We start from the raw sequence: 27,215 nt of genomic DNA on the forward strand, positions 1-27,215 counted from the left end.
TTGCCATTGTTGCTATCTTTTGCACAGCGGTGAGCAATACCACATGTTACCACTGAGTGTCAGTGTTTGCAGACTTGAAGCTTGTGGACGAGTGATTGTGTATGCAATATACAGTTAGATCTTTTAGTCTTATATTAATATTATTTTTTATTATTATTACTTCATGCTTGGTAACTCTTTTCCTGGAAAAATTTTATTGACTGCAAAGGTAAAGTATAAAAAATAAGGTAATATTTATTATAGTAGTTATATCAATCCAAATGCATGATTGGAGCCCTTAAATATGAAGGTGTGCTGCAAACAATGGCAGTGAATTGTAAATACCACATGTAGCTCAGGCTTTATAACAATAACCTTAGTATTATTACCATTAAGAAAGGTTAAAATATAAACAATTCATCAAAAGGAAAATACATTTAATTAAAACCCTTGAATTATTTTATTTTGGTTGAAACAAGAAAATAAATAAATAAATGATAAATGGGTTATACTTGTATAGCGCTTTTCTACCTTGAAGGTACTCAAAGCGCTTTTGACAGTATTTCCACATTCACCCATTCACACACACATTCACACACTGATGGCGGGAGCTGCCATGCAAGGCGCTAACCAGCAGCCATCAGGAGCAAGGGTGAAGTGTCTTGCCCAAGGACACATCGGACGTGACTAGGATGGTAGAAGGTGGGGATTGAACCCCAGTAACCAGCAACCCTCCGATTGCTGGCACGGCCACTCTACCAACTTCACCACGCCGCCCCAAAATGGTTATGGGATTAAATTATAACGATTAAAACAGTTTAAAAAAACACATCTGAAGTAAATTCTATTTAGTTATGTTAATTAACTGTATATGTGTCAATCCTTGCTAAAAGATTACTAAAACGAAGTCAAGATGAGATGACACTTGCAGTAAAATCTTCATGAAACAGGCTTCTCAACAAGCCAATCAGATTCAATGGGTTTCCAAATTAGCCAATCAGCAAACCCAATGAGTTTAGATGATGCATCAGAATCCATCGTTAGCAATAGATCATTAGTCATTGTTGCGAGGGCTGTCTCCATAGAGTGATTTAACCTGAAACCGGATTGAAAGGTTTCACAGAGATTTTTAGATGCTAAGTGTTCATTTAGCTGCTGTGCAACAATAATTTTGAGGATTTTCGAGATAAACGGAAAGTGGGACACCGGCCGGTAGTTTACCATGAGGTCAGGATCGAGGTTAGGTCTTTTAAGCAGAGGATGAATAACCTCTTTTTTGAATGCTAGGGTAACAGTGCCAGAGGAAAGTGATACGTTTATAATATTTAGCACTGATGGACCTAATATTACAAACAGTTCCTTGATAAGTTTCCCAGGAAGTGGGTCAAGTAAACATGTTGTTTGTTTTATCCCATTTATACGTCGCAGGAGTTCCATCCATCCATCCATTTTCTACCGCTTGTCCCTTTCGGTGTCGCGCGGGGTCGCTGGAGCCTATTTCCTTTAATGTTATTTCATCAAAAAGAGAGAGACTATTTTGGAGGGCAATATCCGTCGTATATACAGTCGTATCTGTGTTAATAGAACCCAGTTGTAGCTGGGATGCGTTGTCTTTAATCTCCTTTCTAATGAGTTAAATTTTCTTATTAAAGAAATTCATAAAGTCCTCTGCCGAGTGGGTGGAGCTACTGGGAGGAGTCCCTTGTTGGGTTAGCGATGCTACTGTACTGAAAAAAATATTTAGGATCGTTTTTGTTGAGGCGGATGAGATTTGAGTAGTAATTAACTTTAGCTAAGGTAAGCATGCGTTTATAAGTTATTAAACTATCACTCCATGCTTGATGGAAGACCTCAAGTTTTGTCACGCGCCATTTGCGTTCCAGCTTTCTACATGATAGTTTAAAAGCTCTAGTTTCTTCTGTAAACCATGGGGTATGCTTTTTAGGGGCCTTTTTTAGCTTTAGCGGTGCTATACTAACAATGGTGTCGCACAGGGTGTCGTTAAAGTTGTTAGTGAGGTTATCAATAGAGCCCACATCATTTGGGAATGGCGGCACTTACTGTACAATGTCTGCTGTCATTATGATGCAGACTGAAATAATGCTGTTATATTCCCGTTTAAATGAAGAATGACTCATAATCCTTGCGAAGAAAAGAGGGGTGGAACCGAGCGTCCTTTTGTGTTATTCTCGCCAATTGGGTGTCAAAATGCACCAACTTGTACCAATGTGTCCTCATCCTTCTACTATCCAGGTCAGGAGCATGGTTTATGATCTAGAATAAACTTTTACAAGCAAGGAAGCGAGGAAGCAGTTTAACACTAGATGATGTAAACATAAGTACACAAGCTCGTGATTACGGCGCCGCTATAAATAGTTTGTCTGCGATAGCGCTTATAATAACAATAACACTAATACTTGCTTAATATTGACGTCACGAAATGCAAATGGAGTATTGTTGGCGATTTTTTAATTATTTTTAAATGTTATTTTTTTATTAAGTTTTATTTACTAGTTAGAATTCATTAAAAAAAAATGTTGCCCAAATTTTGAATGATGGGCAAAAATTAAAAAATGAATAGCATTTCCCCTTTAAAACATGAGGCTCCAGGTCACTACACAGACCTCCAGTTCCTGCTTAACTTTTGTGTTTTCGTGGAAATGTACCTACTCTTTAAATGACTTTGCTAATGTTTTTTCTCGTGGTAGAATTGGAGTTTGTCATTCTATTGCAGTGGTAATAATTTTTGTAACTTTTATTTTGCAATGCGCACAACTAAGTGTTTAACAAAGTAAGTAGCAGCTGCTGAAAAGTGTACAGAAAGAGTGGGAACTCCAAGGTACAGTTTAAACAAATGTATACCAGTAACAAGTTTATAAATAACAAGTTTATACTACGGTCAATCAAATCAAAGCTATTTAAGGGGAACTGCACCTTTTTGGAATTTTTCCTTTCATTCAGATTCCTTATTTACGACAAGAACACGTTTTTCTTTTTTTTTAAAATGCATTCTAATTTGTAATGTAGGGCAAGTACTGTATAGGGGCTGGCTATAAATGAAGCTAATGGGAGTACACTATTGCACCCATAAAGCCCTCTAAAAAATCCTCCAAAAATCGCCAACAATACTCCATTTACATATCTTGACCTGAATATTAAGCAAGTATTAGTGATATTGTTATCATAAGCGCTAACGCCGACAAACTACTACTGCGCAGTGATCACAGATAGGTAGCTAGTGCAGCTACAGTATTGACATACTGAGCTGCTTCTGCTCCACCACCTCATCTAAGCTGGTGAAAGTTAATTCTACATTATAAATCATGCTTCTCACTTGTATAGTAGGTTGTGACCATAAATCGAGCAATTGTTCAACTTTGACATTTAACTTAGACCCGAGAAAAACAAGAAAAAAAACGCTTATTAGCGGTCACCTTTTTTTTTCTTTTTTTTTTTTTTTTTTTACCTCCGGGTGGATAATGATTAATTCTTTATCTAAACGGGAAGATATGAACATCCCATCAGTCGGCATTCCAGTGAGAGTAGACATCGTACAGTAGGTGACTCTTTTGTTATGTTCGTACTTTGTACTTCTTGTTTTGCAATACTGATGCATAATGCTTGGTGTTTCAGTAAAGCTGGATCTGTTTATCACCCGGCTTCTAAAAGTTTTAGCTCATCCTCCTTATATCCAGACTCAAAAGTATAAGGTCTGGGTCATTATTTGTCCCAAAGTAGTCTTTGTTGGCTCTAATGAAGTCTGTCATAAGTAGTAGTTGTTGTTATTGTTATTCAAGGGAAAAGCGAACGTTGTGAAGCATCTGTGGAATTATTACTCCGCCATATGCTTAAAACGACCAAAATATGTCAATATTACATGTTATTATGAATTATGAGTTACTACATTACATAAATACCTACAGCTTGTACTGTATATAAAATGTTGATGGAGAGTTAAGAAGCTTTTTTTTAGAGCGCTTTATAGGCGGGATAGAGCACCTCCTATTGGCTCCATTTGCTAATGTTTATTTAGGAGTTAAAATGCATTAACAATAAAAACATGTGTGCTTGTCTCACATAAGGATTGTGAATGATAAACACAATTCCCCAAAAAGTGCAGGTCACCTTTTAGGTCTCATAGCACCTGGTTGACGAGGAAACAAGGTTGGTTGTATATTTTGTCATATTATACAAAGCCATTTTCACCCACTGGAGCAGTGGTTCTTAACCTGGGTTCGATCGAACCCTAGGGGTTCGGTGAGTCGGCCTCAGGGGTTAGGCGGAGCCTCCGCCGCTGAGGTCAAGACACACCCAACTCATCGTGTAAATAAAAACTTCTCCCGATCGGCGTATTATGGATACCCCCAAACAATTTTCCCTCTAATTTTCAATCTGATTTGCAGGTGTGTAATTTGTTGTGAGTTCATGCACTGTTTGTGTTGTTCTTTGAACAAGGTGATGTTAATGCACGGTTCATTTTGTGCACCAGTAAAAAAACATAACTTTGTCTTGAATTTGAAAAAAAATATATATATATTTTTCACTAAAGAAGGGTTCGGTGAAGGCGCATATGAAACTGGTGGGGTTCGGTACCTCCAACAAGGTTAAGAACCATTGCACTGGAGAGTGCTCTTGCACTGTAGTAGAAGTCATGCATTCATTTTGGTGTGTGTATTGGTGCTTTTAGGATGCATTGAGCGAAGCCTCAGTGATGGTGATGGCCGTGATTGTTGGGTTGCGATGACTTTGTTTGGCCGTTTTGCTTTTTGTTTTAGTTGTGTTCATTTGGGAGTGCCCCGGCAGGGGACTGGGCCTGTTTTTTGGCTTCTAGTTGTGATTTTTGTTTGAATAAGGGATTCTGATTTCTTGTGGGGCGGGGCAGTCTTCCCATCCTGCAGGGAGTCTCTGGGGTTTGGCATCTCGCTGGCTTGGGGGCTTGCTGTCCCCTGCTTCTCCCGTGCCTTGTCCTCTGCTGGGCGTGTCTGTCCACGGCCTGCCGCTGCCGCTGGCCTGCCGGGCGGCATGGTGGGCCCGGTTCTGGGGGTCCTGTCGCTGGCAGGCCTGACTGCGTTGAGCTGGTGGCCCCTTGTTCCCTGGGCATCGCACCTGCTGTTTTGTGTTGGGCTCTCTGAGTGGCTGGGGCTGTAGTTTGGCTCCCACACATACTGGGAGACAAATATATTTTACATACAAACACATATAAATATGCACATACACATAATTATTCATAAATATATACATGCATACGTACATTCATTCATACATACGCGCACACATAGGTACTTGCGGACATACATAGGTACATACGCTCGCACATACACACACAAATACAGTACATATATACGGTACATACATCAACACGCACATTCACTGTACAAACAATAAATATACACATACTGTACATACACAAGCACATATGCATACATGCAGTCATGCATATAATCACGTTTCATCAAACATATTAACGTTGTTCCCCCCAGGGGAAACTGAGTAAAACACGGCACACCAATAAAGCTTAGCCTATTTTTACTATAACAATGGTAAATGGTAAATGGGTTGTACTTGTATAGCGCTTTTCTACCCCTTTTTAAGGAGCCCAAAGCGCTTTGACAGTATTTCCACATTCACCCATTCACACACACATTCACACACTGATGGCGGGAGCTGCCATGCAAGGCGCTAACCAGGACCCATCAGGAGCAAGGGTGAAGTGTCTTGCCCAAGGACACAACGGACGTGACTAGGATGGTAGAAGGTGGGGATTGAACCAGTAACCCTCAGATTGCTGGCACGGCCACTCTCCCAACTTCGCCACGCCGTCCCCCATTTACGAGGTTAATTTAGTTTACTTCTCTTTCTTTTGTAGTTTTCATTACACATATGTATTGTTGCATTTAAAGTACCAGTAGAATGGACAAACAAGTTGGCTTTATAGGAGCCCGTTTTTTCTTCTTCACGGCTTAATTCAAACCATGGTCAAGCAACTTGAGCATAGAATTAAAACAAGTGGACGTGAGTGTAGAGTTTGAGCAGAAAATGCCGTATGGCTGTTCTGTTCAATCAATCAATCAATCAATCAATCAATCAATCAATCAATCAATCAATCAATCAATCAATCAATCAATCAATCAATTCCTTTATTGTCATTGTCATAATAACACTTAAGTCATACATGTCAACGAGATTTTGTTTAGCATTGTCAGGAAAATGGCGAATAGAGGGGGCGTGGGGGTGGGAACAGTCAGATGTCTGATGAGTGTTACGTTGATGTTGCAGCAATGCAGTGTCCAGAGCACAATTATTGAGGTGGTGAAGAGTGAGGTAATGAGATGGTCCGGGGCAGCAAAGGGGCAGGCTGTTCATTTAGCAGTCTCACAGCCTGGGGATACAGACTGTGAGACATTCTGGTGGTCCTGGCGCGAATCGATCTATACCTTCTTCCAGAGGGTAGCAGGTTGAAGAGGCCATGTGCTGGGTGGTATCTGTCCTTCAGGATGTTGTGTACTCGCTTTAGGCAGCGAGTTGTGTACATGGCACTCATCTCTGGGAGTATCGTCCTTATAATTTTCCCCGCCGCTTTAACCACTCGCTGGAGGGCCTGTTGGTTCGCTTTAGTGCAGCTAGCAAACCACACTAAAAAGCCGTAAGTGAGGACACTGCTGATGGCACAGTTGTAAAAGTTAACCATTGATTTCTGCGGAATGTTTGCGCATTTTAGTTTCCTCAAAAAAAAAATACGTTGGGCCTTGCCGACTGTAGAAGCAGTGTTAATGTCCCAGCATAGATCTTCTGTTATGTTCACCCCTAAGAATTTGAAATGCTTGACCCTTTCTACTAGATTGTTATTAATTAAAAGTGGAGGGTGTTTGCTCTGCCCTTTCCTGCGGAAGTCTACAATTAGTTATTTGGTTTTGTTAGTGTTAAGAACCAAGTTGTTGTTAGCACACCATGAAGCCAGCTGTTGGACCTCTGCATTGTATGCTGTCTCATTATTGTTGCTGATGAGCCCAAGTACTGTGGTGTCGTCTGCATATTTGACAGTGAGATTGGATGTTGAAGAGGCTATACAGTCATGTGTGAAGAGGGTGAAGAGCACAGGGCTTAGCACACAGCCCTGTGGAGCACCGGTGTTGATGGTGAGCGTGGCAGAAATGTGCTCGCCTATTTTCACATACTGTGTGCGATTTGTTAAAAAGTCCAAAATCCAGTTGCAGAGGAAGGTGTTCAGACCAAGGTTGTGAAGCTTAGATCTGAGTCTGTTTGGCCTTATTGTGTTAAATGCTGAGCTGAAATCGACAAAGAGCAGTCTTGCATAAGTGTCCTTAAGCTCAAGATGTTCCAAGAGTCTATGGATTACAATAGCGATGGTGTCTTCGGTTGATCGGTTCTTCCGGTACGCGAACTGATATGGGTCAAGGGATGGTGGTATTGCCTTTTTAATCCGTTTCAATATCAGTCTCTCCATGCATTTGGCAGGTATGGAGGTGAGTGCTACAGGTCTGTAGTCATTTAGGCATGAGATGATAGCCTGTTTGGGGATGGGAATTATTGTAGCGGTTTTAAAACAGGCAGGGACCCAGGATGTAGACAGTGACAGATTAAAAATGGAAACAAATACATCCGTCAGTTCGTCCGTGCAGTGCTTAAGCGCACGGCCCAGAACGCCATCAGGTCCAGCTGCTTTCCTTGGGTTGATGTTACGCAAGGTGAGTCTTACTTCGTGCGGGCTGAGGACTGTGGCCGTGTCGTCGGAGAAGAGGGGGGGGAGGGGGGCAGTGCTGAGTCTGTGTTTTCCTTGTCAAAGCGGACATAAAAATTATTCAATTCCTCAGCTAAGATGGCGCTGCCTTTCACTGAGGAAGAAGTTGTTTTTTTAAAGTTTGTAATTGCTTTGACACCTTCCCACACCTGCCTAGGGTCTGAGTTATTTAAGCAATCCTGGAGTTTATTATAATGGTCTGATTTGGCAGCATTGATCCCCTTCTTTAGAGCAGTCCTGGCTGAACGGTAGGCATTTGGATCGCCTGATCTAAATGCCATGTCCCTCTGTTTGAGTAACTGTGACACTTTGTGTGTCATCCAGGGTTTTTTATTTGGTAACACACGGATTGTTTTAAATGATGTAACACACTCTACGCAGAAGGTAATATAGTTCAGCACAGTTGAGGTGTATTCGTCCAGAGACTCACGCGAAATTGCACGCTCGTCTCTAAATATGTCCCAGAGAGTGTGATGAAAACAATCTTGGAGCTGATGGATAGCATCTTCTGGCCATGTTCTTATAGTTTTGTTGGTAATTCCAGCAGTTCTGATTTTGGGTGTGTAACGTGGGTGCAACAGAAGAGAAAGGTGGTCTGACATGTCTAGATGGGTATATGCATGGGCTCTGTATGCATTTGCAATGTTTGTATACACTTGATCCAGTGTTTTCTCTCCCCTGGTTGCACATATAACATTCCGATGGTATTTATGAAAGACACTTTTTAAGTCTGCATGGTTGAAATCTCCCGCTGCAATGAGAGCGCTGTCGGGGTGTGTGACAAGGCAATTGTTAATGCTGTCATGTATGTGTGCTAGCGCAAGCTTCGCATTAGCATCTGGGGGAATATACACTGCACAGATGTAAACAGCGGCAAACTCCCTAGGGAGATAGAATGGTCTGCATTTTAGCAACATAAACTCTACATCTGTGTTGCACAGTTCGTCCACCCTCGCAGTCTGTGTGCACCAGTTGCTGTTTATATAGACACACAATCCTCCGCCGATCTTCTTACCGGAGTTTGCGGTTCTGTCAGCTCGGTGGGCGGTGAAGCCGGCTAATTCAGTAGCCGCATCTGGGATGGTTCTGTCCAGCCAAGTTTCCGTGAAAATCAGGCAGCAGCAGTCACGTATATTCCTTCTCGTCGCCATCTGAAGGCGGATTTCATCCAGTTTATAGCGGATCGACCGGGCATTCGACAAGAAGATGGTAGGAAGTGGCGGTTTGAACGGGCTAGCCTTTAGCCTAGCCCAAACGCCCGCCCGCTTGCCTCTCTTGCGCTTCCGCTGGCAACGCCTCCTTCTTCGGCCGTCTGCTGTGGGGGCCCCGGGATGTGGTCTGATGATCTCAGCCGGGAAAATAAACTCGGCTGACAGTTTGTGAAAAACTCCCGTATTGAGTTGCACCAGATCCTCGTGACTGTATTTTATCGCCACAGTTCCAACAATATGCCAGAAAACACAGAGCAGTATCAACAGTGTGTAAAAACTATGCCGGCTGTAGGAGCTCCTGGCCGCTGTGACTGCGCGCGCCGCCATTCTACCGAAAACCGTTCTTGGGTGTTCCAATCGTTCAAATGGAGGAATGGGAAATAGCTTTCATAGAGCTCTGAAAGAAGTGGCTCATAAATGTATTAAAGTCAGGGAAAAACTAGAGTGCTTCAAAGGAAATGACTCTTTTAATAATATCACTTTCATCCACTTGTGGAATACAATCAGACTGTTTGTGTCTGCAGCGATTGTTTTGTAAAATGTTTTTTTGGACATTTGATTTGTTTGAGAAACTTTCTGTGATGCAATCAAGTTTCTTCTCTACTACATTAGTAGTGTTTGATAGCAAAACTAAACTTAAAGAAAGGACAATAGATCACATTATTGTTTGTGTCCTTTTGTGGTTGCTATGCCTAAATATAACTACAAAGACTTGGTTGTGCAAATAAACTAACATCATGTTAAGCCCTAGGAATAGGCATTGTGATTTTTGTCAAATCTACTGTGTTTTCTTTCTCAATTTTCATAACACAAACTAAAAGCTTAGTTGTTGTGCAGGAAAGCAAAGTGCTTTATTCAACACGGATGACCACAATATAGCGTCCTTGGTGATGTTTATCAAGAAAATATCCTCATTCATATTAATAAATTAGATGTATAAAACTTCACACCATAAAACAACTGCAAACATGAATTGTAGATAAGGCTAATATTTGTAGCAGGAAATCAACTGCAAACAAACACCTTTTTGTCATTAGTGTCACTATCACAGCAGCACAAGACTTGTTATGTCAATCAAATACGTTACTTAGCGATGCACGAATAAGTCCAACGTTGTCTTTCACTGATTAATGCTTAATTTGTGGACCCCTCAGATGTAAAGAGATGATGAGCCTTCAATCTTTTCTCCTCTAAATGTCAAGTGAAGTGATGTAGCAGTAACCTCTTGGTGATGATGGCTCCTAGGCGGGCTGCCCCAGTTCACGCCTGCCGCTAAACGAATGTCACCGATCAGCGACTAAGGTTAGCGTTTTGGGTATGTGAATGTTCAATTCAGAAAAAAGTTGCATGTTTTCGGCAACCAGATTTTCTCTCAGTCATTATATTATAATACATAGGTGAAACTCATAAAATGAGAATATGGTGTAAAAGTCCATTCATATCAGCAGTTTAACTTCAAATGTGAAACTAATATGTGATGTGATATTAACTTATTACATGCAAGCCTTTATTTGTTATAATTTTGACCATCATGGCTTACAGTTTTTGAAACCTTACATTTTTTGAGCTTTTCAATTCAAAGTTGTCATGAACTGTAAGCCATAATCATCAAAATTATAACCAATAAAGCTTGACACATCTTGTAATAAGTTAATATCATATCTTACTAAATGTTACATTCTTGTGTAATTTGCACATGATTACATTCTACAGAATAATATATTTTTTTAATATTTATTCACCAAAAAAGTGTTTTTTTTCTTCTATGTGCCTCTTGAGACCTCACTGTAGGCTTTGTAAGGTCATATTACCTCTAAACTGAACAAAACTAATGCTCACCCACTCTATTTTCTCTTTTTTCCCCCCCAAATAAGGAGACCTGTTAGGGAACCAAATCGTGACGCAGAATCGAAAGTGGAAACGGAACCTGAAAAATCTTGTCAATTCCCATCCCTACCAGCGACTCTGTATGACTGTACAGGATAATGAGTTAAAGGAAACCAATAAGGACACAAAACCTGTCAGGAAACAAAGACTTTTAATACATGAAACAATACTAATAAATAAAGAAGAAACAAGTGCACAATCTAAATAAAATCCAACTGAAGGAACATAACACTGAACAGTCAAGTACAGTACCATAAAAACAAATTCCCCCGTACATTTACAAATTTTCTTAAAAACTTCCAGAGGCAAACATAGACGTTGTATAAAAGCATCATACAGTGGCGTATTTTGTCATCTGAGTATAATTTACAAATTATTGAAGGATAAATACTTATGGCTGACCTCCGACGTGAGACACACATGTGAAAACGTGTTTAAACATGTGTCTTTCAGATGAGCTTCAAGCCCTTTTATATATTTTGACTTAATAGATCAATAAGAGTGAAGTGACGATGACGGCAGCCCACCAATTGGACGTGAATCTCACATTGGGTTTATTTCTGTAAATGATTTGAAAAGCTTTACTCCATTGGTCTCTTCTCTGTTGGTGCATCATAGAATCATAGTCCCCTGAGGGATATGGCTACATCAGGCGTTTGCGGAAGAACATGAACAGCTGTCCTTCATCTGGCTCCCCGGGCATGGAGACTTCATCAGTAGGGGGCAAACTTCTGTCTCTCTGGCTTTTTGATGCAATTGGCTGAGGAGATTTTGGCCGTGTAGGCTGCCAGAGTGGTGTGGGAAGGCGCTGCCGTGACCGCCACGGCGGGGGCCGGGCTGGACAGAGTCAGAAAGGGGACAGACTTCATCCCCAGCAGGCCGGAGAGGGGCATGGCGCCGTACGGGGCACCCAAAACGTGAGCCGGGGTCAGGGTGGCCAGGGTGGGAGCAGGGGAGGCTGGGGACGCCGGTTGGGTGAAGGCCATGTTGAGGTCGACGGGTGCTGCCATGGTGGCGGCCTGAGCTGTGGATTTGGCTGTCTCTAAACTGTGAGGACACAAAGGGGGAGGGCGCGGACACATGGAGACAGGGCAGGGAATGAAGATTAGCGGATTATACCGTTGCCCCAACACTGACTTAGTTGATGCTAATGAAAAGCTTGCCAGAAGGCAAACTTCCAATAGACTGATAGCTGAGTAAAATGAAGCAGCTCAATTCCAACTGGTCTAGACATGGCGTGTTTGTTTGTTAACAGGATAACGCAAAATGTAATTTGGATGATTTCCATTGCCAAGGCTCAGAAACAATGCCAAATACTGGTAGTATTCGTCCTTCTTCCATCGTGACTAACACTCCACTGTATAGAAGAGGACAAGAAACTGTAAATGTGTCTACTATAAAAATGAACATTAAGTTGCCCTGGACGGTGGACTGCTCCAGTCCACTAGGTGGCAGTAATGCACCTTGCAACATAATTGATGACTGCCAACAACTGTAAGTCTTAACAGTGTCAAATTCCAAATCGTTACATTTTCATAAATTATTAGACCACTTAGCTTATCTTAATTATAATGTACCAACATCCTTAAAGTAAGCAAAATAATCTGCCAGAGAGCAAGACATTGTATCATTTCAAGATACAATACACAATCTTATCTATTACTTGCAGGGTATTCACTGACCAAGCTTACTTAGTAGATCTATTGTCTTTTCACTGTCCTGCTAGGTCACTGCCTTCTACTTTTTCCGCCTCGTACACAATTAAAAGGTAAAGGGGATAAAGCTTTAGAGTCAGTTGCCCATAAATGGTGGAATGCACTCCCTTATGAGCTGAGAGCTGCCCTTTCTGTTGACATTTTAAAAAAGCAGTTAAAACCCATTTGTTTTAGTGTGCAATCCTGTAATATTCCATTTTATTTTTAAATATATTTTTATTATTGTTATTATTTGTATCATTCTATTTTATATTTTATATTTGTATCATTCTATTTTGTAATGTATTTGCTGTTGCATCATGCTGTATGCTTGTTTTGATTGTACTATTTGTATTTTAACCATGTGAAACACTTTGGTATTTAGTGTAAATACAATGTACTTACTTTACTTTAATGCAATGTGACTCTCCAAAAGTCTTGAAACAGGTGTATTATAATGGCAGGTTACATTTTTTGTTTCATCAGGTTAAATTTAATATTTTACATTTTAGATGTGCAGGTTGCTGACAAACAATTATATGACAATAACTATGTGATATGTGATGTATCAGATGTTTTTTTTAAATCAAAATAAAGTATAGTTTTCAGAATAAAAATGCTATACAACTTCTTCTGAAATATATTATATTCATTTTGGCAGAATTTGTTTTGCAAAGTCGAAGGAGTGTGTGTGTGTGTGTGTGGGGGGGGGGGTTCTTGTATTTCTACCATTCTTGAGACATCAACAAGGAAAAGTTGGAAATCATGGTCCCAATACGGAAAACCATTGCATTTAAAAGAAAATGCCTCATTTGCACCCCTGGTGGTGAAATCTATCAAAATTAGGGTGCTCCCAAAAATAAGGGATTTTTCAAATTGACTGTGTCGGTTTCAAAAGTGCTCCCCCTCTGGTCAACATTTGAAATAACAAGTGTGTGAAAAATGTTAAGTGCTCCCCCTCAGGCCAACATATATAATAACAAGTGTGTGCGTAAAAAATTGGCCAAAATTAATAAAATAAAGAAAATAAATATGTATATAGAGACATACTGTAATAACCTTGAAGTAAATAATGAAGATAAAAACCAATTACAAAAAAAATTTAAATAACTAAAAGCTTACCTTTTTCATATTTACATAGTATGCATATATTATTAATATTGTAAATACACATCTTTATTTATCTAGAAATGCTTGTCCTAAAGAGGTAGACATTTTTCAGAGGTCTCAAGAAGGCAACAAATACAAGAATGTGTGTGTGTGTGTGTTTGTTTTAGTGTGTGACTACCAGCAGTAGTGTTCATTAGTTTGTGGGGATATTTCAATGTTTACCCCATATTATACAAACCTGTCCTCGCTTTATTGAACGTGTTTGTTGGGGCGCCAAAATTCCTTTTTTATTTACGGTTTTGAACTAGAGAAAATACATTTCTATTCAATTTCTGTAACCTAATGCTCTTCTGTCAGTCTTCTACAGTTATAATAGAGATCAGAAATATTTTATTACAAAAATGTGATCTTATATTATAAATTTTGTTGCATTGTGATAGGTTTATCATGTGCTTTTTTTGCTTTCATACGTATTTGTGAGGCCATATTCACCTTCATGCTTTAAAACCTGAAAGGGTTACCTCAGCTCTGCTCTAAATATTTAATTCCATCAAAACATTGCTAACGCACACATTGCTAAGCAATGCTTTTAATCTTTCCCTCGAGGTCAATATCTCATCAAACAAGGACGTCCCTCATCATCACCAATGAGTACAACGTGACCTTTGACCCTTTTAGAGGGATACATTCCCCCCCCCTTAGTGTTAGCTATGATTCATTCGATTACCCGTCGCGCCTTACCAGGAGGTAATTAGGTACTGGGCCAAGTTGATGCTGACTGGGGTTCCTGTGATGGTGACATGGCGGTCACTTGTCCCGTCCAGTTGGCTGCCGATCTTGATCTGGGCCCCCGACACCTGCCTGATCTCGTTGATCTTGGTGCCCTGACGGCCGATGATGGAGCCGATCAGCTGTGGGAGAAGAACGCGGCGGTGAGACGGAGGCTAGAAAGATGGATGACTTTGTAGATAACCAAATGGATGATTTACATGCAATAATTATTCAGATGCAATGGCAGGGACACAGGGAATAATTGAATCAATTAAAAATAAAAGTGTGTTTGTTGACAACCACACTATATCTCACTATACATCTACTGTAAAAACCTGAAGTCTATTCCAGTTCAAACATTTTTCTTACCAGGTACTTTCTGAGTCAGATCAGTTTGTTTAATTGAAGTGATTTGTACTATAAATGTACAGATACTTATATATATATATATATATATATATATATATATATATATATATATATATATATATATATATATATATATATATATATATATATATATATATATATATATATATATATATATATATATATATATGTAAGCACAATAATTTGCCAATAGAACAAGAAAGTGTAACCAAAATGACATTTTACTTGTTTCAGGTGTTTTGGCAAGTCATATATTCTTGTTCGGTAACATAGCTCAGATTTAAACCCGTGTTACTGAAGATAAGCACACGGGTCCAATTTAGTTATTTATTGTTTTTTTGGTTTTTCAGTAAAGTACTATTTCATCAACCCTTTTAGGTAAGACATGATAATGTTGAGTGCTGTCAAATGATTCATTTTTTAAATCAGATAACCATATTTTTCGGACTATAAGGCACACTTAAAATCCTTTAATTTTCTCAAAAATTGACTGTGCGCCTTATGTATGTATTACATTCTGGTTGTGCTTATTCTGGTTGTGGTTCATGGTGCAATGATAAGTGTGACCAGAAGATAGCAATCACACATAAGTGATACGTGTGGACTGCAGGTTGACGCCTGTTCAATAAATGACGCAAGCAAGTACCTGTAAGCAAGCAAGACCAAAACTTTGATGTTTCATTGAGAATATAGAACATTACATACAGGTATTATTTTGGTGTGTGTATAAGGACCCCAAAATGACACCTAGTAGGAAACATATTATCTGGCGCTTTGGTTCGCCCTATAATGCAAAACCAACTTGTCTTACCTATTGGTATCTGCTGATGTGTATTTGAGATCGGCAAAAGTCTATTTTTAGTCCGCGCCATAGTCAATAAGCTCCTTCTTTTTCGCTATTCTCTTGTTGTGGAGCATTCATCCTGCACTGTTGCCATTTCTAATGCAAAGTAGCACACAGTTCTAACTTGTATCTGTCAGCAGACTCCATATGGAAGTGCTAAAAACTATAGCATGGATGACGGGGAGAAGACGCTGTCGAAGTGGAGGCATGTAAATAAGACCGGCCACAAAACAACACGGTTAGAAAGCAGCTTTAAGAAGGTCTGTAAAACATAATCTGTGCAATATTGTGACCAAAGAACCATTGTTTCATGTAATGCGGACCGCAAGGAAATGTTTTATTTGTAGAAAAAAATCATAATATGAATCCTTTAATGTGCCTTTTAATTCGGTGCGCCTTTTGAATGAAAATAGACCTGAATAGACCTGCTCACCGACATTGCGCCTTATGGTCCGAAAAAAATTGCACCATTGAATTTTGATTAATCACAGGTTATTATTGGCTTGTATAATGTAAATCAACTTAGAAAAAAAAACTATATTTGGAGATAAATGCGATTTTATTGTCAGAATGTCATCCAGGAACATTTGTAAATGTTTTACTTTAATGCATGTCATTTATTTCGTAAGGGTTCTATTCAAAGGGGAACTGCACTTTTTTGGGGAGTTTTGCCTATCGTTCACAATCAGTGTTAGTATGGTTGCAAAGCTGAAACTTAAAGGAATTGACGGAAGGGCACCACCAGGAGTGGAGCCTGCGGCTTAATTTGACTCAATTTACCTGGTCCGGACACGGAAAGGATTGACAGATTGATGGCTTCAAAATCTATCTGATGACAGATATATATATTTTTTAATGCATTCTAAAAATTAAATACACGTAAATAAGAGTTTGCTTACAGCGGAGCCAATGGGAGCTCTACTATTCCATCCATAAAATTCAATAAATATCCATTCAAAAACCACTAACAATTCTGCATTTACATTTTGTGACTTGAATATTAACCAAGTATTAGTGATATTATTATTATTATAAGCGCTAACACCGACAAACTATTTATAGCGGCGCCCTGATCACCTCTGTTTGTCCCTATGTTTACATCATTGAGTGGTCTGCTGTTTCCTTGCTTCCCTGCTCCCTGTAGGTTTATTCTAGATCAGAAATCATGCATACCACCTTAAAAGTACATGGTTGAGAACATAATCCGACAAGTTGGGACACTTCGACCGCCATGTAGGACCTGGAACTGGCGAGAACGACACGAACAGCGCTTGTTCTCCACTGTCCCCTCATCCCGTTTCTTCGCGAGCATTATGAGACATTTTTCATCTAAATGAGAATATATGAACATCCCAGCAGTCGGCATCCTAATGATAGCAGACTTTGTTCAGTAAAATATGTTTTATTATGTTTGTTGGCTCTCATAAAGTTTGCAGTGAGCAGAAATCAGTGATGATGAAAGCAAACGTTGTGATGGGTTTTTGAAATTAATGCGCCGCGTATGCTTAAAATGATCAAAACATGTAAATATAAAATGTTATTATAAATGTGCTTGTTATTACATTACATATATACTTACATCATGTATATAAAAGTCTAATGGAGGTGTTTGGATGTTTTTTTAAGGGCTCTATAGGCAGAATTGAACGGTTCACATAGGCTCCATTGTAAGCGGAATTTGGATCGCATTTATTTAATATTTAAAATGCATTAAAAAAAAATCCATCCATCGTAATGTCTTTCATAATGATTGTGAACGATAGGCGTAATTCCATAAAAGTTCAGTTCCCCTTTCATTATTATTATATGTAATACATTGGGTGATTAATCTGTGTATATACATAATTAATGCAATCATTTTTGGTTATTAATCACATGTGTTAAGTTGTTATTCTTGACCTTATTATAAACACAACAATAACATGTTCCAAGTAAATATATGACGTGTGTTTGCAGCGGACAAAGCGGACAAACGGCCATAAACCCGACATATTCCCAGTGGAAAACAATACTACTAACTCAAATTGGCTGACATAAGGCAAACCACTTCAAGTATTGCAATAACATGGTTTGTCCTCAAGTGAGTTGCTCATCCATCCATCCATCAAGCATGTCAGAAGACTCTTTTTTTGTGTTTTAACTCTTCTGGGGTCTGGCTTAATTGCCTGTGAGTGTGCACGGGCCAGAGAGAAGAGAGAAGGCACATTTGCCTCTCATTAATCTGAGTGGCGAAAAGGTTATTGATTTGTCAGACTTCCCAAACAAATCACTTCCCAAACCTATGCCACTGAGACACATCTTCGCTCTAATGGAAAACATCATGGAAAAATAAGCCGGATATCTATGAGGCATTCCCTTCAGCTGCAAAAGATGGGATTCGAAAAAAGAAAAATTGCTCCAAAAATACATGTGCGCATGTGCTGCGTTTCACCTAAAGTGCACCCCGGCTTACTACCAACAATATATATTCAACAGAGGCTGTGTATCAGCTCAAGTGCAGGGTGTCAGAGCTCAGGGTCTGCGCTATGCAACCAGATATATAGCAGGATGAAGGGAGGGAGGGGGTGCAGACAGTGATGGAGCACTTGTAGTATGTGTGTGTGCTTGCGTGTGTGTGAGTGTGTGTGTTGGCAGCTTAGTAGCGGCTGACGCATAGGCTGAAACACACAAACACACGCGCCGCCCCAATGCCGCTCTGCATTTGGCATTCCTTTCCAGAGAGGTAAGCAGCCTGTTGGGCAAAGTCTGATTTGTCACACAGCGGCCCGTTTGCTCTGTCCGGCTATTCTTGGCTGGGGAGTGCATGGTGGGGGTGACACACAGAACACGCTGCCTAAAAAAAGACTAACTCTGGAGACAATGGTCCACCACAATAACAGATAATACCTTCACCCACTGAGACTCCCAATCTCCTCTGGGCTTTTACCGCAGCTGTCAATAGACAGCAGCTGTCACCAAGTTTGGTGCAAATGGCAGCAGGATTCTTCTTCAAAGCCTGAAGGAAAGTGCCATACGAGTATTGCTGCTGTGTGCATTTATACAGTATAGTCCACTTCCTGCTGAGCTAGTCTTTGAAGGCGACACAGGAAGCAGGATGCCATAATGGAGGGCGCAGCCATTTCTCTTCTTTGCAGTGCTTAAGCACTCGCTCCTGTTCACTGAGTGTAAGCACTTTCTCAAAGCATCCGTGAGTGTGCACGTTCTCTGTGTTCCCTGCACAGAGCGGGATTGTGTACACGACGCAGGTGTGTGGTTGTGATGGAGGACAAGGGCTCAGTCCTGCCTATAAGTCCTCTCTGGTGGAACAATGGACCAAGCTTACACCTGTCCCTGCCACATATAGAACTGGAATCCCTCATTCCACTGATTCATTGTACCACTCGCCATGTGGGGGTTTGCCTGTGAAAAAAAAAAAAAAAAAAAAAGCCTTCGGAGCACTTTAGAAAAGTGGCGGCTGAAGGTCCGAAGGGTTGCGTTTTTACTCGGCAAAACACAGTGCAACTTGGAGTCATCAATCGTATAATTGTTTTTCTTCCTCACCTCAGCCACTTTAGACATGGAAGAAAATGTGTTGGTTTTTTTGCCGACATATAGAATTGAATAGTGGTTCTCAAATGGGGGTACGCGTACCCCTGGGGGTACTTGAAGGTATGCCAAGGGGTACGTGAGATTTTTTTTAAAATATTCTAAAAATAGCAACAATTCAAAAATCCTTTATAAATATATTTATTGAATAATACTTCAACAAAATATGAATGTAAGTTCAAAAACTGAACATCAAATCAAGTAGGCTATTCCATTCATTACAATGCAACAATGCAATATTCAGTGTTGACAGCTAGATTTTTTGTGGACAAGTTCCATAAATATTGATGTTAAAGATTTCTTTTTTTGTGAAGAAATGTTTAGAATTCAGTTCATGAATCCAGATGGATCTCTATTACAATCCCCAAAGAGGGCACTTTAAGTTGATGATTACTTCTATGTGTAGAAATCTTTATTTATAATTGAATCCCTTGTTTATTTTTGAACACGTTTTTAGTTATTTTTATATCTTTTTTTCCAAATAGTTCAAGAAAGACCACTACAAATGAACAATATTTTGCACTGTTATACAATTTAATAAATCAGAAACTGATGACATAGTGCTGTATTTTACTTCTTTATCTCTTTTTTTCAACCAAAAATTCTTTGCTCTGATTAGGGGGTACTTGAATTAAAAACATTTTCACAGGGGGTACATCACTGAAAAAAGGTTGAGAACCACTGGAATAGAAGTGTGCCATGATCGACAATGAAAGGGGACAAGTGACAATACCCCAAAGCTATATTTGTTTAATTTTGCCTGTCCGTGTCTAAATGAAATACTGTAAAAAAAAAACAATGATGTATTAGATGAAGCTTAAATACCAATAATTGAATGGTAATTAGAACAAAAACATCTCTGCCAGGGCCCGACAATTTATATAAGTACCAAATTGTACACCTTAACATGCATATGCCTGCATTTTTTATTATTACAAACTACATTTGCTCACTTGGACCTGACATTCTTCACCCTAACTAGGCAAAGTAAATTATCTTAGTCAAAATAGCAAAAAACAATAATAAAATATTGTTTAAAAAAATGTACACAAATCAAATAAATCAGATATAGTGAAATATGTAAAAGCTTATGATAATATGCTACATAAAGAGCCATATAATTTCTTCTTCTTAATGTTGGAATTCAAATTTTATTATAAAAAATAAATATGGCTAAACATTGTTTGATATAAAAAATAAGAATGAACTGAGACTGGCTCATGTGTAAGAAAGCTCGCTCCAATAAACTATGTTTTACAGTGTAATACACTTCTGAGTTTGCTGGGTTTCAAAAGGATGGTTTCAACCAAACTCATGCAATAATTAATTTTATTTGTGCTTGTAAATGTACTGACATAACTACTCAAATTAATTTTAGTAGTCTTCTATTTTCAATTTAAAAAAGAGCAATGGTTATGATGACCTAATTTAATTAAGTGTCTCTTAGTTTTGCAATTCTTACCGTATAAAATGAAAATAAATCAATAAATCAATCATATTAATTTACAAATTATATTACCAAAATTATATTATGGTGTGTAGTGTGTTTGAGCTTGATTTGAATTTCCATTTGATTTGGAACTGTAATTGTGTCTGTTAATACAATGCAGTAAAAATTAGGTGATTAATAGACTCATAGAATGATGTATGATTGTAATTAACTACAACACTTATTTTGTTATATATCATTAACTATATTAGCAGTAGTAAAATTTGTATCATAGTGATATGTACATTTAATCAATATTTTAAAAAAAAATACCATTAAGATTTTTTGTAAAAAAATGTTAGATTATAGGTGTGAAATGTCATTTTCTATTCCTCCAAAAATTAAATGAAATTCATTTATAAGTGATTGAATTCACACTATACTTTCTGAGAAACTACTAAAACTAAAAACAAACATAATAATCCCTAAACCAAATACAAACGTTCCATTAACCTCTGTTCTAGGCCAAGTCTGTATCTGTTAAATAGTAAACTCTTCTACCCTTTGAAGCTACTTATTTGTGACCCAATTTCCCAAGATTTATTTCCTCTGTGAGATGGCACCAGCTCACAGCTGAGAGGCGCAGCCGGTGGAGAAGAGTCGGAGAAAGAGGTGCCAACACAATGTTGGGTTTGATCCTTTCATCGGATTAAGAGAAATGTAAGGAAACCAAGCAGCCTCCTCCTTTTAATCTTTTAGCTACAATTACTTTCAAAGAGTGTGCTTTTCTTCTCACACTGGATGTTGTACAACGTTGGAGATGAAGAATGGATTGAGAGTTTAAAAACAACAACGATAACAACATTTTAGTTATAAAAGCTGAAGTGGCTCGAAGTGCGGTGATTTGTGCTCAGATCGGAGAGACACTTGATCAAAAATAAAAACCCTGGCGGAGGCTAACTGAAGAGGGAACGGATCTTTGTCTGTTTCCTCATTGGCTGTTTTGACAGCAGACAGCTTCTAAGTAGGTCAGGGAACATGAGAGGATTTACGCAGCACTCACGGGAGCCACTGGAAGACGCTGCAATGCAGCCCAGACAATCATGCAAAAGGATCCATATCAGCTAAAATCCCTTTAACCTTGGGTTAAAATAATGAGCGTAATTAACAGAAACCTTGTGTCCCCTTTTAAGTTACACTGATCACGGAGTGGAACATTAGAGAGTAGTAATAAAGGTTTTATTTAGGCTCAAATGGGAAATCATAGTATGAAAAATATGAGAAAAATATGTGACTTACATCGTTAGGAATAAGCAGCTCCTGAGATGTCTGAGCATTTGCATCCATACCTGATGAGAAAATAAGTAATGATACATCACACATTATCTCACAGAATAGTTTCTTTCTCTGGTGGAGCCTTTTATGACGTCACTCTTGCCGACTAAATACAATATTAAAAAAATCAATGTAGGGTTGCGGTCCATACCAGGGATGATAGTGGAAGCGGGCTGGGCGACTGGATTGAGGCCTTGCTGCATTGACAGTTGATGGAGTTTGGCCAACTACGAAAAAAAAGTATAAAAAGCATTAGGATGTGCACATTAACCATAAAGCTGTGCTCAGTCTATCATACCCACAAATGGACTCACCTCAGAGTGTGGAATGCCGTATTGGTTTTGCAAAGTGTACGCCTGCAAGAGAGCATCCTGCATTAAATGGATTGCGGCAGTAAAAGAGTGCACGCCAGCAATGACTGGGCACTCTCTTCCGGGAAAAAAAGCCTCACTGGTAACTAAGTACACCATGTCAAATATGTTTTTTGTTCCTCACATTTGCCTTCTGACTGACTATATTTCCGTGAGATGGTTCAAACCACAAATTGTATTTTTAACATTTTCTTCCGCCGCAGCACCGAGCTACAGACATTTCATCAGCTGTGCTCAGCCATCTAATGAAGCAGCCATCTTTAAAAGACGTAGCTTGTGATGTTATTGTGCTTATGAAAAGGTGCCGTCTTATGAAATACAACACATGGTAGTTTGTTTTACTGGATGTTAACAATAATTCCACATTGTTTTTTTGTTTTTTTCTTGTTTTGTAATAAAACAGTACTGGTACACGTTGAAAGGTGTTTCCACTAATCTACGTATTTTATTTGTAGGGCTGACGGAAAAAAACGTGTTAATGGCGGCAACTGATTTATTACATAAATTACATTATATTTTTTAAAAGTCACGCTTCTGTCAGACAGAAGCACCAATACAGGCAAGAAGGGGCAATTTGAAGCTGGTTAGACCCTGGGGACAGATGTTACAAAAAGAACAATGGTATAACATTCAACACACACAAATCTGCAAGAAAAAGATCTGACCCGAGTTTTGCATCCCGGTGCATTGAGGCGTCAATATCACGTATTAAAACTGTCTTCTACAAAATCCTCCTGCCATTTATTAAACATGTAGGTTTTTATTCTGTCCCGTACAGTAAAAATACTGACCCACATTCTAAAGTGTAAACAGTCCCCCTCCCTCCGGCTTCATCTTTTTATCTTATGAATTTAATGCTGTTCCGAGCTGCGGTATGATCCTCAACGGAAACTGGCACATGCGTTGACAACTCGCTGCAATGACCAATCAATCAAAATGTAATACACTTTTGTGTGTGTTTTGGGATTTAGAATGCTAATTTCAATCGTATGTATGCAATAATTAATTGTATTATTGTGCATGTAAATGTACTGGTCACAACTACTAAAATTAATTTGAGCAATTTTCGATTTTCCTAAGAAGACCAAATTGAATTGTGTAGTACAGAACTGTTGTTTCGCTTAGTTTGACTATTCTTACTGTGATACTGTACGTTTGAAAATTATAATACTGATCTAAATACGAATAACTCCAGCTTATAGCCGTTGGCAAAGGAATTGCAGAGACACTGCAAACAGGTGTACACGTTATATTATGGTGTCACAGATGTGCATGGAGGCTGATGGTGTGACCCCAGGATGCAGAGAAAGGTATAGCAACATGCATGTAAAAGCCCTTTTATAAGGAACAAGGCAGGCAAAATAAAGCGTGTAGCAGAAAAAAACACTACCGACATGTACAGAGTGTGCAGCAAGTACAAACAACAAAGCAGCACCATCTGTTCATTTGTAGACTGTTAATAATCTGATTTAAAAAATGTTTCACAAGACAACCCTACTTATTCAGCCCCACTGATAACACATCCATAATAGTTTAAATATTTTAATGCCATTCTAACTCGTGTTATAGTGAATCTCATTCGGTTAAAATAATAAACATTATGAATCATTTATCTTTTGATTCTTACCGTGGGCAAAATATTATAAAACAATTGCAATAAGCTTTGTTCAGTCTTTATTGACACCATCATCATCAGCACATGCCAGATGGTCAGTCACGAAATGTAAACTCACATAAGTGAACCCCCATGTTGTTTTACTCTATCCATCAGCCCCTCTAACCCTCCTCACCCTGTCATGTAATTAGTGCGGGTGGTGTCTATGCAGGCCTGCATCAATATATTTCTGGTCAGAGCAGACAGCACTCAGCTTAACTCAATTCTGCCCGACGCCAGCAGTCTGCCTCCTATCAAGAGTCCATCCATGCTCATGAAGTAGAGATAAGACCTCACCCTTCAAATGCATCATCCATGCTGCCTTAATACTCAAAAGTAGCAAACAACAAAAAGTAACAGCAATATTTAAGGTCGTTTTTACCAGGGATATTTACCAAACATTGGTATTTTTTTGGTACCTTAGTAGGGTAATCTAAGAGGACTCTGGATTAATGATATGGCTATTGGTATTTTCCATTTTTTTTATCCAGCTGACCACTTTATCCAGTTGACACACACGTGCTGTCATTTTCATTCAGGTGCCGCTGCAATGCATTAAAAAAGACACGTACAGGTAGGTTCAGACAGGGTGCTGGGCGATTATATAATCATGATACATTTCAGGTCAACCAAGGTGATTAGCTGTGAGCATTTATTAACTCAAATAATCTTGGTGGAACAGCCATTCAAAGTCAACTTTTTACCGCCCCACTTCCGGTTACAAGGTACAGAGAAGTAAACGGAATCATAGGATGACCGAACCTGAAGAAGCAAAATTAATGTCAGTAGTAACTTGGAGTTATCTACATTGTAAAAAATGACCGTAAAAACTACAGCAAGCAATTGTTAAATAGCAACAGAAAAACACCGTAAAATCCAAAATAGTTTATCAGAGTAGTAAATGCAGTGGATTCCTGCAAACCAAGAAACAGGAGATAACCTAAATTACTATGGTTATAATATGTGTAAAACACAGGGCTTTATTGTGAAAATAATGAAAAATTTTAAAAATTCATTTGCAAATACTGTAATGTCACATGCATGCAAATACTCTAAAATGTACGGTATTATTCTGTCTAAATTAAATATTTTGCAGATTGTACATTTAAATTTACAGCATACCTTAAATGTTTTAGGGGTTTGCGTTAAATCATTAGCCTAGTTAACTTTTGGCTAACGACACGTTTTCCTGTATTTTTGTGGCAAGTCGTTTTAGAGATTGAGGGGTTATGTCTATGTGCTTCATTTCAAAGTGCATGGAAATAAACCTCACTGTGTGTTTAAGTGTGTTGGAACTGGTTGCAAGCAACTATTGAAAAGATATGGAGCATTGAAGGCTCATTTTTAATAGCTCACTTGAAGGAACATGTTGCATAAGGCCATGTTGTGAATTGTCCAGTGAAAGGTTGTACAAATAATTTCAAGGTAAAATCCTCATGTACCGCTCACATATCTCGGAAACCCAGACATTTTGCAGATATTAGTATTTGTCACAGGGCAGCATGGTATACAGTGGTTTGTGCTTGTGCCTGTGCCTTGCAGTGAAAATGTCCTGGGTTTGATTTCCGGGCCAGGGGGCTTTCTGTGTGGAGTTTGCATGTTCTACACGTGACTGAGTGGATGTACTTCCTCCCACATCCCGGGGGTAGGCTGAAGGGTAACACTAAAACAGGCCCCTTTTTGTTTTACGGTAGATTCCTGGCTACCACAGCTGCCGGTATTTTACCGTAAACTCTATAGTTTTTTTTTGTAAACATGTTAACAATATTTCAGTTTTTTACGTAGTAATTTATCGTCAGCAAAAACAGTTATCAACTGTAAAATGAACAGATCCAACATCAACATAACCGGAATGTTCTATACATGGTTACTGTATTTTTTTTACAGTGAATTCCTGGCAACCACAGCTGCCAGTGTTTTAGCTTAAATTGTGTGGAATTTTTTTTTTTACAGTGTATGATTTACACATCACTGGAATTGTGGACGGAATTTAAGGTTAGCTAAAAACACAATCTAAATGCGAAAACATAATGTGACAGAAATGCTGTCATTGAGAGGGAAAGGGGAAATTACGTTTACGGGGACTGTGCACTTGACAAACACTCACCTCCATGGAGCCTGGCCAGTCGGCCAGTACCTTTCTCAGGCTATCTTTGTGCCTGCCTCCTTGATACACAGCCACCTCAAACTACGAAACTAACTCCAGAATACAGAGCCCAATAGTTCCCAAATTTGATGACTACTTCATCCAAAAGCTGTGTGAAAAAACATTGTGCTACTACTGCCAATGCTAGGAAGTTGTGGACGCAACCAGCGATCTTCATTGGTAAGTTAATGATAACTTGACAGCTTTTAATACTATAGTTGGGCCACCAGTGTTGAAATAACAACTGATGCATCCTTCTTTTCAAACTCAAATGTTTTGGTACATTGTTATTGTGCTTTTTCTGATTTAATTTCCTTTTTGTCTTTACTCAGAGTGTTAATAACATGTTGAACTAGTCCCTAGTTTATTTGGTTTGTAGTATAATTGCTTTAAAACTAGCAGTTTACAAACAATTTTTAAAAATGTGATATTAATCGAGATCGGATGATTAAAAACATAAATAAACCATGACCCTTTTTTTGTCATATATCGCCCAGCCCTAGGATCTAATTGTCAGCTTGGAATAATCACAAATAAGGAAGAAACACCACACAAAAGGTTTTTTACACAACAATGTTTCCTCCTCAAAAGTCCCTTAAAGTCACACACGCTTGGAGTTAGAATCAGTTTGAAGTGAACACGACTTATTTAACTGCCACTACTGCGTTTCATTAACCGTCATCGTAGCGATCCAGTAATCCCCAGGCCAATATTAATCCACTCAAAACAGTGGAACATTTAGGTAATATAATAATCCATAAAGTTTCTCAAAAGCAAGATAGCATCCGCTGACAAGGTGTGTAGTCAACGTCTGACGTCACTCCATCGTGCTGCGCTCGCGTGGCATCAAAACAAACCTTGCCTAAAAGCACACCCACCTAATATGCTAATTGATTGTATTGATTTGCAGTATATGATCTATTTTATATGATACATCATGTAAAACATGTTCTCTGCACATGAATGCCATACATGAATATTATATCTAGCTGAGTGTAATTGTAATGAATAGAAACACAGTGATGGATCTGTGTGGGCTTTACAAGATGA

General features: G+C 38.9%; 1 protein-coding gene across 3 annotated transcripts in view; it reads right to left on the reverse strand.

The window, feature by feature from the left end:
- Positions 1–10,970: 10,970 nt before the first annotated feature.
- Positions 10,971–27,215, reverse strand: part of pcbp4 (poly(rC) binding protein 4) — an 89,982-nt gene continuing 73,737 nt past the window's right edge. For all 3 annotated transcript variants that reach the window (XM_062053700.1, XM_062053701.1, XM_062053702.1), the window contains exons 10-14: positions 22,309–22,350; positions 22,146–22,221; positions 21,959–22,008; positions 14,382–14,551; positions 10,971–11,883 (exon numbers count right to left, since the gene is read on the reverse strand). In XM_062053700.1, the coding sequence (XP_061909684.1) occupies positions 11,550–11,883; positions 14,382–14,551; positions 21,959–22,008; positions 22,146–22,221; positions 22,309–22,350 (672 nt within the window). In that variant the 3' untranslated portion in view covers positions 10,971–11,549. The remainder of the gene's footprint in view (positions 11,884–14,381; positions 14,552–21,958; positions 22,009–22,145; positions 22,222–22,308; positions 22,351–27,215) is intronic.

Source organism: Entelurus aequoreus, linkage group LG07, assembly GCF_033978785.1.
Source record: "Entelurus aequoreus isolate RoL-2023_Sb linkage group LG07, RoL_Eaeq_v1.1, whole genome shotgun sequence".
Taxonomy (NCBI): domain Eukaryota; kingdom Metazoa; phylum Chordata; class Actinopteri; order Syngnathiformes; family Syngnathidae; genus Entelurus; species Entelurus aequoreus.